The sequence below is a fragment of the Lissotriton vulgaris genome, chromosome 10 (assembly GCF_964263255.1).
Source record: "Lissotriton vulgaris chromosome 10, aLisVul1.2, whole genome shotgun sequence".
Classification (NCBI taxonomy): Eukaryota; Metazoa; Chordata; class Amphibia; order Caudata; family Salamandridae; genus Lissotriton; species Lissotriton vulgaris.
This window is the reverse complement of record NC_141698.1, coordinates 845,227,705-845,244,291: the sequence shown is the minus strand read 5'-3', so window position 1 is coordinate 845,244,291 and position 16,587 is coordinate 845,227,705. Positions and strand designations below refer to the sequence as shown.

Sequence of the window (16,587 nt, the reverse complement as noted above, 5' to 3'; positions counted from 1 at the left end):
TTAGCACTAAATGCTTTATTGAGGGTTCTCAACACTCGAGAGCAACCAGGTTCAAACCATCTTGGCACCACATCGTGTTGCAGCATGTTGGTGCCTTCAGTAGATGTAAGATGATGTTCACAATTGCAGAGAAAGCATCTAAAATAATAAATGAGTCATTCTGTTGCCCTGAACAGATACCAAACTCCTTCTGACATTTAGAGAACAAAGAGATATAAAAAGAATTTGATATTACCTGTGACCACTTAAGTCTACTGACTCATAAATTGCCTTAAGGGTCTTTATTACACCCTCCCCATGGACGTGCATGATTGTGGACCAACAGGTCGTATCACACACCAGATTATGGCCACTAAAAACGCTCAATGAAATTTCAAAGTCCAATATATATTGATAAAAGGGGGTAGAAACGGAAATCAAATCTATGAACGACTCGCAACCCCTCCCGATAAAAATAAGGTTGATATCCCTCCTTTTAGCGGGCAACTTGCCCATTGCTGAAACTAAATCAAATTCAGTTAGTATTACGTTAAGATTACCTCCCTGTTGGGTATGTTCATATGCATATTGGTCAGGCGGAAACATCCTAAGGCCTGTACACTATCATCCCTTGGATCTCTGCATAAATGATCATTAAAATCACCAACAATCATAGTATTATCACTTTGTAAATTGTGTGCTCTCCAATTCCTTAAATAAGAACCCAGCATTTGAATATTACAAACACCTGGTAGCGAGGAAGTGGTGTTATAAAAATGTAGCAGTAGCAACTTGGTTGTCCCTTGAGAATATGTCAGTGCTTGCATAGTAGGGGCTTCTGTAGACAAAGCATCAAGGCTACATTTAACAGCTAGAGGAAAAAAATAATCAACCCCGCCCATAGGCCTCCTAACCTTGATCAAGTTGCATGCGTAAAAAAAGTCTTATGCCCCTCCAAAAAGAAACAGTTCATGATGGCCCAAATTTCTTGGAGGCAAATCACAACAAAGCCTTTTATAATGGACAACCAGATGGGATCACTGAACTTGCCAGCAAGGCCCTCAATGTTCCAGATGCTAAATTTGCATTCCTTACGATTAAAGGGATGGAATCAGTTAAGCCCGATACAAAAGGTACCTTCTGTTCCAGCGAGTCAGCCCCTGATGGTCTATAGACATATCCGAGGGGAAGAGCAACAATGGAGGAGACTTCGTGGCTGCTAGAATTCTCCATGCCACGAGAGGTCTGTGAAAATGAATGATGATGCAGTCTCCCACGTAATTTTTATTAACCCTGCCAATGCAGTTAACTCTTTGGACCATAACGATGTGTCTTTCTATCCGAGTTCCTAGAGTGGTATTTAAGTTTCGCCAATTCAAAACCTTGCTCTTGAGTTGGTCAAAGTTCTCAGTTATACCTGGCAAAAGAGAAGGTACATTCCCCAACACCACAACATAGGTACTTGCTTCCAGTGGCAGGTGGAGATCTACTGACCTAGAGCTAGGCGTGCTGTGTACACCAGTACATGGCCTATTATCCTCTCCGACACTGGTTTAGTAATATCAGTTCCTATTCTTAACTGCTCTCCTCCTGTGGCTAATTCGCACCTCTAGACAGTAGGAAGGTACTTTTGGGCTACCCCTGCAAATTCATAGGGGCACTGACTATGGCAATGGAACTTCGAGATCCCAACTGTTCATTGCGCCTTGTCGCAAGTTGTGGATAGGGATGGCTCTCAGTGGTATATAAACCTAAACAGCAGGATTAAGGGCAGATACTTTCACCGGGTGTGCTGAATGGGACTGATTCTGTTTGGTGATCTCCTTTAGTATTTCTACTAAACTTTGATTGATAGGTTCCAATTAAGCCTCCAGGGTGGCAAGTAGGGAATCTCGAAATGAATCCAGCAAAATCACCAAGTCGGATTTATCCCAAACTAAAGAGTAGGCATGACTAAGCAGTAAATCATCAGTAACCCTTGCAGGCTTAAATTTGCTGGCAATTAAAGACCGCTTTATTTTACCTCCCGCTCCCACTCTAGAAACTTTCTCTAATACATCCTGTGCAGTAGATAAAAATTAATTGTCTGATACCCCCACATGAGAATGTAAGGTACTCGATTAGGCTTTCTCTTCCAGGAGGGTAGAAACGCTAACCTCCCTCTACAATTCTGCACTGGTGGTAGGGGTATTGAGCCTAAACCCTGAACTAAGGGAGTACGTGGTTAGAAGAGGTAGTGGTGAATGAGAGAGGATGAGTAACCAATTCAATATCCTTATCAAGAACCCCAGCAACCCACCATGAGAAGGCATCCATGGTAGTTACCATTTCATCAGATGGCATGGAGACAGCTGTGGGGGGCTTATGCTTTTCCATAGTGGCCCCGGAAACTGACCACAAAGCAAACTGACTGTCAAAATTGCGGGGGCGAAAGTCTCCACATGCCCAACAGATCCCAATGCAGCAGAAGAACTCCTCCCCTCCCAGCTCTCTTCTACTGCCTCTAGGCTACACAAAGGACAGGGGGCTTCCAATGCTCTAATGCTATGGAATCAACAAATGATATACCAGGGAACACTCCACTAGATACTCCAGAGTAGTCCGAACACATTAGGCCACTAAAAATGCGGTTCGGATGGTGCTACCTAAAAATTATACCATCTGTTTGCCACAAAATATATGTTATGTTATAGGATTCTTTTATGGGACATATTGAACACTGTATTATTTAGTTGTTCTTGTAACAAATGTATTGTGTATAATTTATGTATTTTATTAATTGTTTTTAAACGTGAATGTTTGTGGATTAATTAAATGAAACTTTATACTTTTTTAATTATTTAGTTTGGTGTCTTCCTTACTTTTCTCCCTTGAATTATGTCTTTTAATTTGCCAATTTGTTTGCACTGTTTATTTCCCTGTACCGCGAATTAAGTTTCTGAACAGGGGGTCCTTGTTATTTACATTGCTACCTAAAAATTGGCCAGCATTAAAGAAGTTTGAAAGGATAAAAAGTAAAAAATCCCTTCCATTTCCTCCCAGCTGCTCCAGACTGAGCCGCTAGGTCCCAATAGTTTAACCAGGGCTCACTTGTAGCACTTACTTATCTGTACAGTGAAAGAAGCAAAACTTCAGCCACCTGGTGGGGTAAGGTCAAACCCAATAGACCAAGAGGGGCGCTCGCCCCAATTCCTCTGGTCTTTTACGGGTGTGGATGGGCCCGTCTTGGCCTGGGCTTCGCCTGGGCATGGCCCACGCCATGGTAGGTGGGGGTGCTTTTACAGTGCAGGGCACAGGGGAAGTGGACTCGGCCCCTCCTCCTCCTCCTCCTCCAAACATGGAATTCTGGGTCACAGAGTCCCTACTACAGCACCACACTCCAGAAACTGGCAACTCCAACACCCAGATGTTCCACCATTCAAGAACACAATTTCCTTTTACTGGCATAATCTACATCAGCTAACTACATACATAGTCTCACAATGTTTGAGTAGTATCATCACCATTTTGATAGCATTTACTTACAGCCAATTTGCTCCCATCCGTTCCATTGCCAGAGGTCTTGAGACACATGTGTGGCCAGATAAATTCCTCAGAGTGATATGGCTGGAGTATTTACTTATTATATTTAATTTATCTGGTGCCAGTGTTCTAATTCAAAGGCATCCTCCAGTCACTAAGTCCAAGACACCTAACTCTTTTTGTTGTTGTACTCAATTCGTTGTCTCTTTCTGTTGGTCTCTTTTACTACTGTGCCTTTGTGTGTTGACTTTGATCACTGCCTTTCTATGGTGCATCCTTTGTCTCAGTTGTTCTCTCTTTGCAATGCCAAGTTCTTTCTCAATAATGACATCCCCTGTCATGCCACTGTATCTCTCTATTGTTTTGTAACGTCTCTATTTTTTTACTGTTCTCTCTTATCACTGCATATCGCTGCTGACCTCTCTTATCAAGGTTTCTCTCAGATATATTTTTGATCAGTCACTCTGCATTATCGCTCGAAATGCTCCATCTATTCTTGCCCCACTCATTTTCTTTGACGTTTCTTTATACTCTATATCTGATTGTTGTCTCCCTTTGATTTTTCTCTCTTTTCTCCGTCTTTGGTGTTTCTCTTACTGATTTGTGTTAAACATTCTGTGTAAAAAAATCCTTATGTGAGCACTGGCACAGCTTCTCAGTAACACAGTAGGAGTTAGGATACCATTCAATTCTTGAATAATTTTCGTTGTGCCTTTAACCTCCACAGGTTATTGTTGCCAACACATTATTTAACAAATGAGCAGGGTGTGGTATTAATTTGGTCTCGATGTTAACCATCCCCCCTCTTTCTTACCTCGAGATAATCTCCACTGCTGCAGGAAGTACCATCATTCATAATCTGGAACGTTGGTTCAAAATGGACGGCAACGGTAAAGCCACTTGTAACCACTACATGCCAAGAGCAGTTGAGATTAGAAGTGTAGGCTTGTGGGTAATTATGAGATGTAATGACGCCACGATCCACGTGCAAATACCCACCACAACCTGAAAACAAAGAAAAGTAACAAAGAAGGCAAAATGAAGAAAATGTACATGTAAATTACAAATAAATACCTTGAATGCAAGACTGTGCTTTTAATAAACCTATTACAATAAATTAATTATGACAGCGCCAATGTACTTACGACAAGCTTGTCTCTCGTTGCATCAAACACTGTGTAAATTCCGATCACATTTATCTGGCATCATCTGTTTAGTGGTTATTTTAAGCCTTGTGTCAAAAATTGATGGAGAGTAAACAGACAGACCTATATTAGCCCTTAGGGCAACTGAAGCCATACGCTTTGTATAGCCGCACAACTCACCCCACACGCTGGAATGTGTCCAAGATCGAATTCAAGTAGTCTGCATTCTCTTCAATATAAAGAGCATCAAAGCAGCATACATCTATGGGTAACTAGTCAAAATATCGAGTTTTTAATTTCGACTAGACATATTATCGAGTCAAAAATATAGAATATACATAATATCGACTAGACATAATATAGACTACAAAAATATCGACTAGAAAAAATTAATATCGACTAGAATAGCAATAATATCGAATAAAAAATATAGAATGGACATAATATCGACTAGACAGAATATAGACAACAAAAAAATCGAATTTAAGGTAAGTTAATATTAATGTTTAATTTGTGTGTAATATAATTCTGTAGGTTGTGGGTTTATAGGGGAATAGGGTGGGAAGTAATTTAATTACAATTAATTAAATATGTTATTTTATTTATTGGTATTTAGTTAGAATTATGTGTTAAATTATTATTAATTGGCAATTAATTAAAATATAATTGCTAAATATTTTTAATTGATTAATTGATTAATATTTAATTTTTTGTAATTTATTTTCAGTAGCGGGTTGTGAGATTATAGGGGAATAGGGTGGGAAGTAATTTAATTATAATAAATTAAATATGTTATTTTAGTTATTGGTATTTATTTCGAATTCTTTGTTAATTAATTGAAAATTGGCAATTAATTCAAATATGATTGGTAATTAATTTTAATTGATTAATTGATAAATATGATAATGCTATGACTTTTTTTATGTAGCGGGTTGTGGGTTTATAGGGGAATAGCATGGGAAGTAATTTGCTTATAATTAATTAAATATGTAATTTAATTTTTGCGTATTTATTTAGAATTAATTGTTAATGATTAATTGGCAATTAATGAAAATATAATTGCTAATTAATTTTAATTGTTTAACTGATAAATATGTTAATGTTATTAATTTTTTTTATGTAGTGTGTTGTGGGTTTATAGGGGAATATGGTGGGAATTAATTTTATTATAATTAATTAAATATGTAATTTAATGTTGGGGTATTTATTTAAAATTAATTGTTAATTAATTATTAATTGGCAATTAATTAAAACATAATTGGTAAATAAATTTATTTGATTAATTGATGAATATGTTAATTTTAGTAATTTATTTTTTGTAGCAGGTTGTGGGTTTTTAGGGGAATAGGGTGGGAAGTAATTTAATTATAATTATTTAAATATGGTATTTTAGTTATTGGTATTTATTTAGAATTAATCGTAAATTAATTATTAATTTGTAATTAATTAAAACATATATTATAATTTATTGTAATTGATTAATTGATAATTATGTTACTTGTATTAAATTAATTTCTGTAGTGGGTTGTGTGTTTTTAGGGGAATAGCTTATTGAGTTAATTTTTAAAAATACTTTTAAATTGTTAATTATTTTATTTTTAATAGGTAAATAATTACTATTAGTAGGTAATTTGTATTATTAAATAATTTTCATTTCTATTTTAAATTGATTATTAAATATATATTTTACACAATTGTAAAATATTTTAATTAATTTGTAATTAGTGTTAATATTTATATTATTTTTATTTAAATAAGAAGTATTTACTTGCCCTACTCTTGCACTCACTGTAGTTGGAATAGTAATTTTACCCCTACGCTATCCAACGCTTTCCCTACTGTTGAACTTATTGGAGTTGGAATGGTAATAATTTTTACCCCTACGCTATCCAACGTTTTCCCTACTGTTGCACTCACTGGAGTGGGAATAGTAAATTTTTACCCTTACGCTATCCACCGCTTTCCCTACTGTTGCACTCACTGGAGTGGGAATAGTCATTTTTACCCCTACGCTATCCAACGCTTTCCCTACTGTTGCACTCACTGGAGTGGGAATAGTAATTTTTACCCCTACGCTATCCAACACTTTCCCTACTGTTGCACTCTCTGGAGTTGGAATAGTAATTTTTACTCCTACGCTATCCAACGCTTACCCTACTGTTAAACTCACTGTAGTTGAAATAGTAATTTAAACCCCTACGGTATCCAAAGCTTTCCCTACTGTTGCACTCACTGGAGTGGAAATAGTAATTTTTACCTCTACGCTATCCAACGCTTTCCCTACTGTTGCACTCTCTGGAGTGGTAATAGTAATTTTTACCCCTACGCTATCCAATGCTTTCCCTACTGTTGCACTCGCTGGAGTGGAAATAGTAATTTTTACCCCTACGCTATCCAATGCTTTCCCTACTGTAGCATTCAAGGACAACCACTAGAAAGCTTAAACTGATATCCTTCCACATATAGTAGTATTCCTTAAGGGAAAATATTTACTTTTCTTAAAATAACCCTCACCCACCAAAAGGTCCCTTGGTGACATGTTTCATCATCGAGTTCTCCGATCCTTCTCATACAGCGCAGTACTTTCAATTTCTCTGCTCCATGCCAGAGAATTCCGCTGTTGTAAAACCATTTATACCTTTCAGAAATCCTTTTATGAATTTGTGACAGAGATATATGAAGCCAAGACTTTCATTATCAGGCTGTATATCTTACCTATAAAATGACCATGGTGACAGGGAGAACAGCTTGGATTGACACAGAGGCCCTCAATACAAGTTGTCTCACTTCGCCTGGGGCCAGATATACAAAGCTGTTTTCTGCTCGCAAATGGCACTATTCACAGAATCGGACCGTTTCCAAGTAGAAAAATGCATTTTTAAATGTGTAAAGCCCTATTTGAGATTCGGTAAGTTGTTACCGGATCGTAATTGGTTTTTCGAGTCGCTATTAGTAAGGGCGGGCATGCCAAGGGCGTCCCTTCCTAATAACGAGTTGCAAGGGCATGTATAAATGTTTTGCAAACTCAAAGCATTCATACTTTACTGAATCCATGCAGGAGGTGTTAACACATTCGCAAATGGGAACGTGTCCCCAAGGGACCCATTCAACTTTTTGAATGTGGGCGCCAACATTTTTAAGAGCAGGCAGTGGTACCACAGACCACTGTCTACTCTCAAAAACTAAAATGGATATTTTTCATTTTTAGGTCTCGTTGAAGCAATGCGTAAGCATTGTTCGGTGAGATATATAGTAAGTGACTTTCAAAAGTTAAAACACTGCGGATTCCATGTAGTTCACGTGAAATGCGCGTGCACAGAAACCGGCCCCCCTACCCCTTCCACCAAGCAAGACAAGCCAAGAACATCAAAGCGACCGGCCGCTTTGAGTCCATTTGCCACCAGCACTTCACGCGCTGCAGGTCATAAACATGACCATCTGCTCGTGAATGCTGGCATCGTTGCCCAGCCCCCTCCCAGCGCTCGTGGCACATGACAAGCTGAAGAGCTTTTGCTAATAATTATTTGTCATAAATGAATTCGTAATACTTGGCTGATACAGTGATTCAGGTTATTATCACGCATATCTTCCTATGTAGTCCTTTCCTCCCCTCTAGTGGGTTTCACTGGTATTACCACTAACATTCTGAACTTTAACAGGCGAAGGAAGAGAAGATTTTTAAGGCCGTCAACAGACATTTCTTTTCCGTTCCCTGTGCAATCGGGGCTACAACTTTTGTGGTAGTTACAACATGCCTCGCAATTTTGCTCAGATAAATTTTGGAAAGTAAAACCCGCCTAATTCTAGCTGGAAAAATACCTGTTAAATACCGGAAAATGTGGATTTTATTGTGCAAAGCACTAAAATAAGCAAGTTGTGCCCCATTTAAAGGATACAACTTGTAATGCACGAACATTCTTATACCTTTTACATTTCTATCCCCATGAATAATAATCTCCTTCCCAGCAGTAATGAGGGTCTACATAATTGAACCGGTCAGAATTTAGTATAAGTGCTGTAATCACCAATTTTATTAAAATCTTCACCACTGGTTACATTTTTAGCAGGTCAAACTTGCAGACTTTAAAGAATAAAAAAACCAGAGAACAATACTGGGACATGGTCATGTTATTCCCAAGTGTCATGGAAAAACTAGAGATAGGCAATAAGTAATGCGCCTTATCAATTCAAAGCACTAGTGTCGGATTTCATCGACTACATTCACTAACTATTTCAACTCATGGGCGCTCATTATCAAACCAAAGTGGAGAAGACAGGTTTTGGAACACTGGCAGTAACAATGGATCAAAAAGACCCAGAGGATTGATTATGTAATTACTTTGTGAATTGCAAGTATACACTAAAATATTTGTCATGCAATCTGGCAGCCTGTATGTATGTATATGGCATTCCACGAGTACAGAGCTAGCGCTGTACAGGGTCAAAGATAACATAAAGTTGCTCAAAATATTTTAGAAATATATATTTTTATAATCTGTACTCCAGAAAGGACATAAGACCTGATACACTCTCACACTCGCACACTCTCTCACTCACACACTCACACACTCTCTCACTTACACACTCTCTAACTCTCACACTCACACACTCTCACACTCACACACTCTCACACTCTCACACTCACACACTCACACACTCTCACACTCACACACTCTCACACTCACACACTCTCACACACGCTCTCTCACACACGCTCTCTCACTCTCTCTCTCACACTCTCTTTCTCTCACACTCTCTCACACACTCTCTCTCACACTCTCTCTCACACTCTCTCTCACACTCTCTCTCACACACACTCTCTCTCTCACACACACACTCTTTCTCTCACACACACATTGGCTGGTGGCAGCAGCCCGGCCCTCGAGGAACCTCGGACTCGTTTCTCTGACACTTCAGTCACTTGGTAGTCATTGCAAGCGCTGTAGCGCGATCAAAGCGCCAGTGCGCTCGAATTTTTTAAAACTGCTTTTAAATTGTCACTTTGTATACTTTGACTTGCACTTACTGACTAAATAGTATTTTCTTCTGCTACCCGCCCTGGTCCATCGCGGCTGGTGCCGTTTGTGTGGAGGGTGAGGCGAGCCGCCATCTTGGGTGGAGCTGGACCGGATCTAGCGGTCTAGTTCTCCCGGGAGGCAGGCCTTAAAACGCTTCCTCGTTCTGGGCCACTCGAGAACGCTTGGCTGGTGGCAGCAGCCCGGCCCTCGAGGAACCTCGGACTCGTTTCTCTGACACTTCAGTCACTTGGTAGTCATTGCAAGCGCTGTAGCGCGATCAAAGCGCCAGTGCGCTCGAATTTTTTAAAACTGCTTTTAAATTGTCACTTTGTATACTTTGACTTGCACTTACTGACTAAATAGTATTTTCTTCTGCTACCCGCCCTGGTCCATCGCGGCTGGTGCCGTTTGTGTGGAGGGTGAGGCGAGCCGCCATCTTGGGTGGAGCTGGACCGGATCTAGCGGTCTAGTTCTCCCGGGAGGCAGGCCTTAAAACACTTCCTCGTTCTGGGCCACTCGAGAACTCTTGGCTGGTGGCAGCAGCCCGGCCCTCGAGGAACCTCGGACTCGTTTCTCTGACACTTCAGTCACTTGGTAGTCATTGCAAGCGCTGTAGCGCGATCAAAGCGCCAGTGCGCTCGAATTTTTTAAAACTGCTTTTAAATTGTCACTTTGTATACTTTGACTTGCACTTACTGACTAAATAGTATTTTCTTCTGCTACCCGCCCTGGTCCATCGCGGCTGGTGCCGTTTGTGTGGAGGGTGAGGCGAGCCGCCATCTTGGGTGGAGCTGGACCGGATCTAGCGGTCTAGTTCTCCCAGGAGGCAGGCCTTATAAACAATGTGCATACAGGAGCGCAGCGGACGAGCGCAGCAGGCGCGACGAATGCGCGCCGAAGTCGCGCATAAGTCAAGCCCGTCTGCGCCCGTCTGCGGCAGACCGGGGCCCGGGGCCACGACCCCTAGACCAATCATTAAATACTCCTCATCTACGCTGCTATCACTCAGACCCCCAGACAGCGCTGTACTTGCCCCGCCCGCCCACACCTTAAAACGTGCTGCCACATACGGCATTCTGAAGCCCGAATACATTCCTGCCAAAACTCCCAAATACAGGTCCTCCTTGCCTTCTGCAACCCCTCATAACTCCGCGACCACTCTTAAATGTCTATACTTAAACACCAGGTCCATGGTTAAACACCACCTTGATATTTTTCTCCTGCTTCAGGCCGACCAGCCAGACTTCTTATTTCTTTCTGAGACCTGGCTCAACGAAGGATCCCTGCCTGACATTTTAGCCGCTGTCCCCTCGAACTATTATATCCTGCACGCCGACAGACCCGCCGGCAAAAGAGGTGGAGGGGTCGCTGCGATCATTCGCAGCTCCCATAAAGTCTCTTCTTTACCATCTTTAGACTTAACAGGGTCTGATAACCTGCTTTTTAAACTGGACACTGACTTAGGATCACTACTTCTGATCCTTCTATACCGCCCCCCTCAAACTTCGTCCACAATTACCACTTCCTTTGCAGAACAACTTGCATCCCTGACTATCTCCCATGACAAAATTGTACTATTGGGAGACTTCAACCTCTGGATGGACTCTATTGAGTCTGATCCTCAGGCAGCCAGTCTTAAAGAAACGCTCCTGGATATGAACCTCATTCAACATATACATCTCCCTACCCATGACAAAGGGCATATCTTAGACCAAATCTGGTCCCAAAACATTCTTCTTGCTATTAACTCCATCACGCCCTGCATTTGGTCGGATCATTACCTGATCAATTTCACCATTACCATTGTAAGTAGTAGAAGGTCCCAACCTCAGCCAGGAGGAAAAACTAGACTGTGGAAGAATGTCGACATTCCTACCTTTATTGGATCCTTATCTTCCTCCCCTCCCTCACTCGATCAGGGCATTGATTAAATGGAAGAGGCTTTTTCAGGTTGGCTACTTCAGGCAGCCGATGTTTATGCTCCCTGCACCAACTTTCCCCGTTCCTGCCCCAACGACGCACACAGGTGGTTTACACCTTTTTTGAAAAACCTTAAGCTCGAGGTCCGTCAACTGGAGCGAAAATGGCATATAGCCTACTTAGAGCAAGACAAGGATAACTACCGCAAAGCCCGCAGGGACTATCAAAAGCTTATCCTGAAACATAAAACGGAATACTTCTCTGAAAAAATACTCAAAGCTCACAATAAATCCAGAGAATTGTTCAACATAGTGGAAAACCTCAGCACCAGCGACAGAACCTCCCTTCCGATAACTCCCACTCAGGAACTCTGCAATTCACTCAATTCCTTCTTTTTTAATAAAATCTGTACCATCAAACAGAGCATCCCCACCACTCAGCCCCCCCTTTTGCTTTCAGACATCTCTCACAACCCTGCCACTCTGGATTCATATCCCCTTATTGACAATGTCCCCCTATCCAAGCTTCTTACCAAAATCAAATCCGGCTCCCCCGACGACATTTGCACTCCTCATATCTTGAAAGAAGTAGGCACCCACATCCCTGAGGGCTTACTTCCCTTGGTAAATGGATCACTCACTCAAGGGAAAGTCCCAAGCAACTTTAAAAAAGCCCTTCTCATTCCCCTTTTAAAAAAGACAGGAGCCAACCCGTCAGACCCACTCAACTATAGGCCCATTTCTCTGTTGCCATACTGCGCCAAACTTTTGGAATCCCATGTTTGTGACAGTATTTCTACTTTTTTAGAGAAATCTGAGTACCTTGCACCTAACCAGGCCGGCTTCCGCCCTTGCCATTCAACCGAAGCAGTCATTCTCTCGGTGCAGAACACCTTGAGGCGGAATGCGGACAAGGGGATCCACCAGGCTCTGGTGCTGTTGGACCTCTCTGCTGCGTTCGACACGGTCGACTATACCATCTTGGTCGACCGTGTCGAGCAGGCTGGCCTCAGGGGCCCGGCTCTGAGCTGGATCCGCTCGTTCATCTCTGGCCGAACTCAATCGGTTAGACTGGGCACTTTTACAGCTCCCACCATATCCACCAACTGTGGAGTGCCTCAAGGTTCTTCGTTGTCCCCCCTGCTTTTTAATTTGTACCTGCGCCCTCTTTTGTTTTCCCTCAGAAACGCCAAGGTAACCATCTTCAACTATGCAGATGATTTGCAGCTCATCTTCCCTCTTAACACCAAGGACTCAGTGGTAGAATTTCAAAACACCATGTCCCACATTCTGAGTTGGATGAGCTGCAATCATTTGAAACTTAACCCAGGCAAGACCGAATTGGTCTTGCCTGGACAGAGTATACATAGTTGGAACCCCAGCTTCTGGCCCTCCTGCATGGGTGCCCCTCCATCTAAGTCATCTTCGGTCAAAAGTCTGGGCATCCACATCAGTGAAGACCTTTCCTTGAAGAAACAGGTGGGAGCAGTCGTATCCTCCAGCTTTTTTCAGCTGAAAAAAATTTAAAAAATTGCATGTTTCTTTTCTTCCGCCGCTCTCACTCAGATCGTTATCTCCTTGGTCTTATCCAGATTGGACTTTTCCAATAGTCTCTATCTTGGGCTCCAAAAAGGAGAGCTTAAACGCCTCCATTTGGTTCAGAATCAAGCAGCCAGACTTCTTCTGAACATCCCTAGAAGCAATCAGTCAGACCTGGCCTGAAACAATTACACTGGTTGCCGGTGGAATAACGTGTGGCCTTTAAAGTGGGCTGCATTTTATTCAAATCCCTACATGACACTGGCCCCCAATTCATTAGGGACCTATTCCATAAATACAGCCCCCCCGATATCTCCGGTCCACCCATAAATCCCTCTTGATTGTGCCTCCGTACAAAAGGAAACGTCTCGGAGGCAGCTGCTTTGACCATCTCGCAGCTGCCTTCTGGAACTCTCTCCCCCCTCATCTAAAACTAAGTGATAATCTCCTCAGTTTCAGACATCTTCTGAAGACCTGGCTCTTTTCTCAGGCACATCATTGAGCTGCCTCCTTCTATCAAATGACTGACGCGCCCTGTTCCTTCCTACAGCGCCATGAAGCCTCCGGGCGCACAAGCGCTCAATAAATGACAGTTAACATTAACATTAACATTAACATTAACACACACACTCTCTCTCTCTCACACACACACTCTCTCACACACTCTCTCACACGCTCTTTCTCTCTCACACACACACACTCTCTCTCTCACACACACTCTCTCTCTCACACACACTCTCTCTCTCACACACACTCTGTCTCTCACACACACACTCTCTCTCTCACACACAGTACAGCCTTCTACCACCAACACTCTACCACTCTATCTGCCACCGCCCTAACCACCACCCTATCCACCACTCTAGCGCCCACCACTCTAGCGCCCACCACTCTAGCGCCCACCACTCTAGCGCCCACCACTCGATCCGCCCACCACTCGATCCAACTCCACCCTCCAACTCAACAGTCCAAATCAACCCTCCAACTACAACTCCACCCTCCAACTACAACTCCACCCTCCAACTACAACTCCACCCTCCAACTACAACTCCACCCGCCACCCTCCAGCTCCATTCCCTCCAACTCCATTCCCTCCAACTCCATTCCCTCCAACTCCATTCCCTCCAACTCCATTCCCTCCAACTACACCCTCCAGCTCCACCCTCCAACTCCACCCTCCAACTCCACCCTCCAACTCCACCCTCCAACTCCACCCTCCAAATCCAAACCAGTGTTTGTAATATCAATACATAAAAGTCACATAAATACAACACATATTGTATTACAAATGCTATAGGTGTCACATTTTCAAAAGTTATAACTATTAGCGTTGTAAATGACAAAGCAATTATTTTCACTATTTTCCACAACAAAACATTAAAATAAAATTGGTCATTTACAATAGCAATAGCTCAAACTTTCCAAATGAGAAACACATTGCATTGCATTTTAACTCCCTGTTAACTTCTGCTGGATCTGATGCTCACTTTCACCACATCTCCTTCTCTAACTCCCTATTCTATTCTATTCTCATGTGCTGATCTGCTGCTCTCTTCCAACCTGCCTCCTTCTTTAACTCCCTGTTTTCTTCTCCTATGCTAATGTGCTGTTCTCTTCCACTCGCCTCTTTCTCAAACTCCCTGTTCTATTCTCCTGTGCTGATCTGCAGCTCTCTTCCACCCACCTACTTCTCTAACTCCCTGTTCACTCTCTTCTCCAGAGCTGATATGCACCTCTTCTACTCACCTCCTTCTCTACCTCCCTGTTCTCTTCTCCCGTCCTGTTCTGCTGCTCTCTTCAACACCATCTCTTTATTTAACTCCATGTTCTCTTCACCTGTGCTAATGTGCTGCTCTCTTCCACCCACCTCCTTCTGTAACTCCCTGTTCTCTTCTGCTGTGCTGATCTGCTGCTGTCTTCCACCCACCTCCTTCTCTAACTCCATGTTCTCTTATGCTGATCTGCTGCTCTCTTCCACTCTGCCTCCTTCTCTAACTCACTGTTCTCTTCTCCTGGGCTAATCTGCTGCTCTCTTCCACCCCACCTCCTTCTTTAACTCCCTGTTCTCTTCTGCTGTGCTGCTTTGCTCATCTCTTCCACCCACCTCCTTCTCTAACTCACTGTTCTCTTCTCCCGTGCTGATCTGCTGCTCTCTTCCACTCTGCCTCCTTCTCTAACTCGCTGTTCTCTTCTCCTTTGCGGATCTGCTGCTCTCTTCCACTCTGCCTCCTTCTCTAACTCGCTGTTCTCTTCTCCTGTGCGGATCTGCTGCTCTCTTCCACCCTAAATCCTTCTTTAACTCCCTGTTCTCTTCTGCTGTGCTGATCTGCTCTTATCTTCCACCCACCTCCTTCACTAACTCCCTGTTCTCTCCTCTTCTCCCATGCTGATCTGCTGCTCTCTTCCACTCTGCCTCCTTCTCTAACTCACTGTTCTGTTCTCCTGTGCTAATCTGCTGCTCTCTTCCACCGGCCTCCTTCTTTAACTCACTGTTTTCTTCTCCTGTGCTAAACTGCTGTTCTCTTCCACCCGCCTCTTTCTCTAACTTCCTGTTCTCTTCTCCTGTGCGGATCTGCTGTTCTTTTCCACCCTGCATCCTTTTTAACTCCCAGTTCTCTTCTCCTGTGCTGATCTGCTGCTCTCTTCCACCCGCCTCCTTCTTTAACTCCATGTTCTTTTCTGCTGTGATGTTATGCTGCTCTCTGTCACCCACTTCCTTCTCCAACTCCCTAGTCTTCTCTTCTCCCGAGCTGAACTGATGCTCTCTTCCAACTGCCTTCTTCTCTAGCTCCCAGTTCTCTTCTCTTTTCCTGTGCTGATCTGCTGCTATCTTATACCCTCCTCCCTCTTTAACTCCCTGGTCTCTTCTCCTGTGCTGATCTGCTGCTCTCTTCCACCCCACCTCCTTCTTTAACTCCCTGGTCTCTTCTCTTCTCCTGTGCTGATCTGCTGTTCCTTTCCACAACCTCCTTCTCTAACTCCCTGTTCTCTTCTCACATGCGGATCTGCTGCTCTCTACCTCCAGCATCATTCACTAACTCCCTGTTCTCTTCTCCTGTGATAATCTTTAAGCTCTCTTCCATCTGCCTACTTCTCTAACTCCCACTTTTTTTCTCCCGTGCTGATCTGCTGTTCTCTTTCACCCGCCTCCTTCTCCAACTCCCCTTTCTCTTCTCCTGTGCTGATCTGCTGTTCTCTTTCACCCGCCTCCTTCTCTAACTCACTGTTCTCTTCTCCTGTGCTAATATGCTGTTCTCTTCCACCCGCTTCCTTACTTAACTCCCTGTTCTCTTCTCATGTGCTAATCTGCTGTTCTCTTCCACCCGCCTCCTTCTTTAACTGGTTTTTCTCCTGTGCTGATCCGCTGTTCTCTTTCACCCACCTCCTTCTCTAACTACCTTTTCTCTTCTCTCGTGCTGATCTGCTGTTCTCTTTCACCCGCCTCCTTCTCTAACTCCCTTTTCT

General features: G+C 42.9%; 1 protein-coding gene across 1 annotated transcript in view; it reads right to left on the bottom strand.

Moving 5' to 3' along the window:
- The window catches only part of CUBN (cubilin), a 1,372,460-nt gene that overhangs the window by 515,903 nt on the left and 839,970 nt on the right, over positions 1-16,587 (bottom strand). Inside the window, exon 42 of the mRNA XM_086941783.1 lies at positions 4,316-4,506. Coding sequence (XP_086797909.1) covers positions 4,316-4,506 — 191 coding nt within the window. The remainder of the gene's footprint in view (positions 1-4,315; positions 4,507-16,587) is intronic.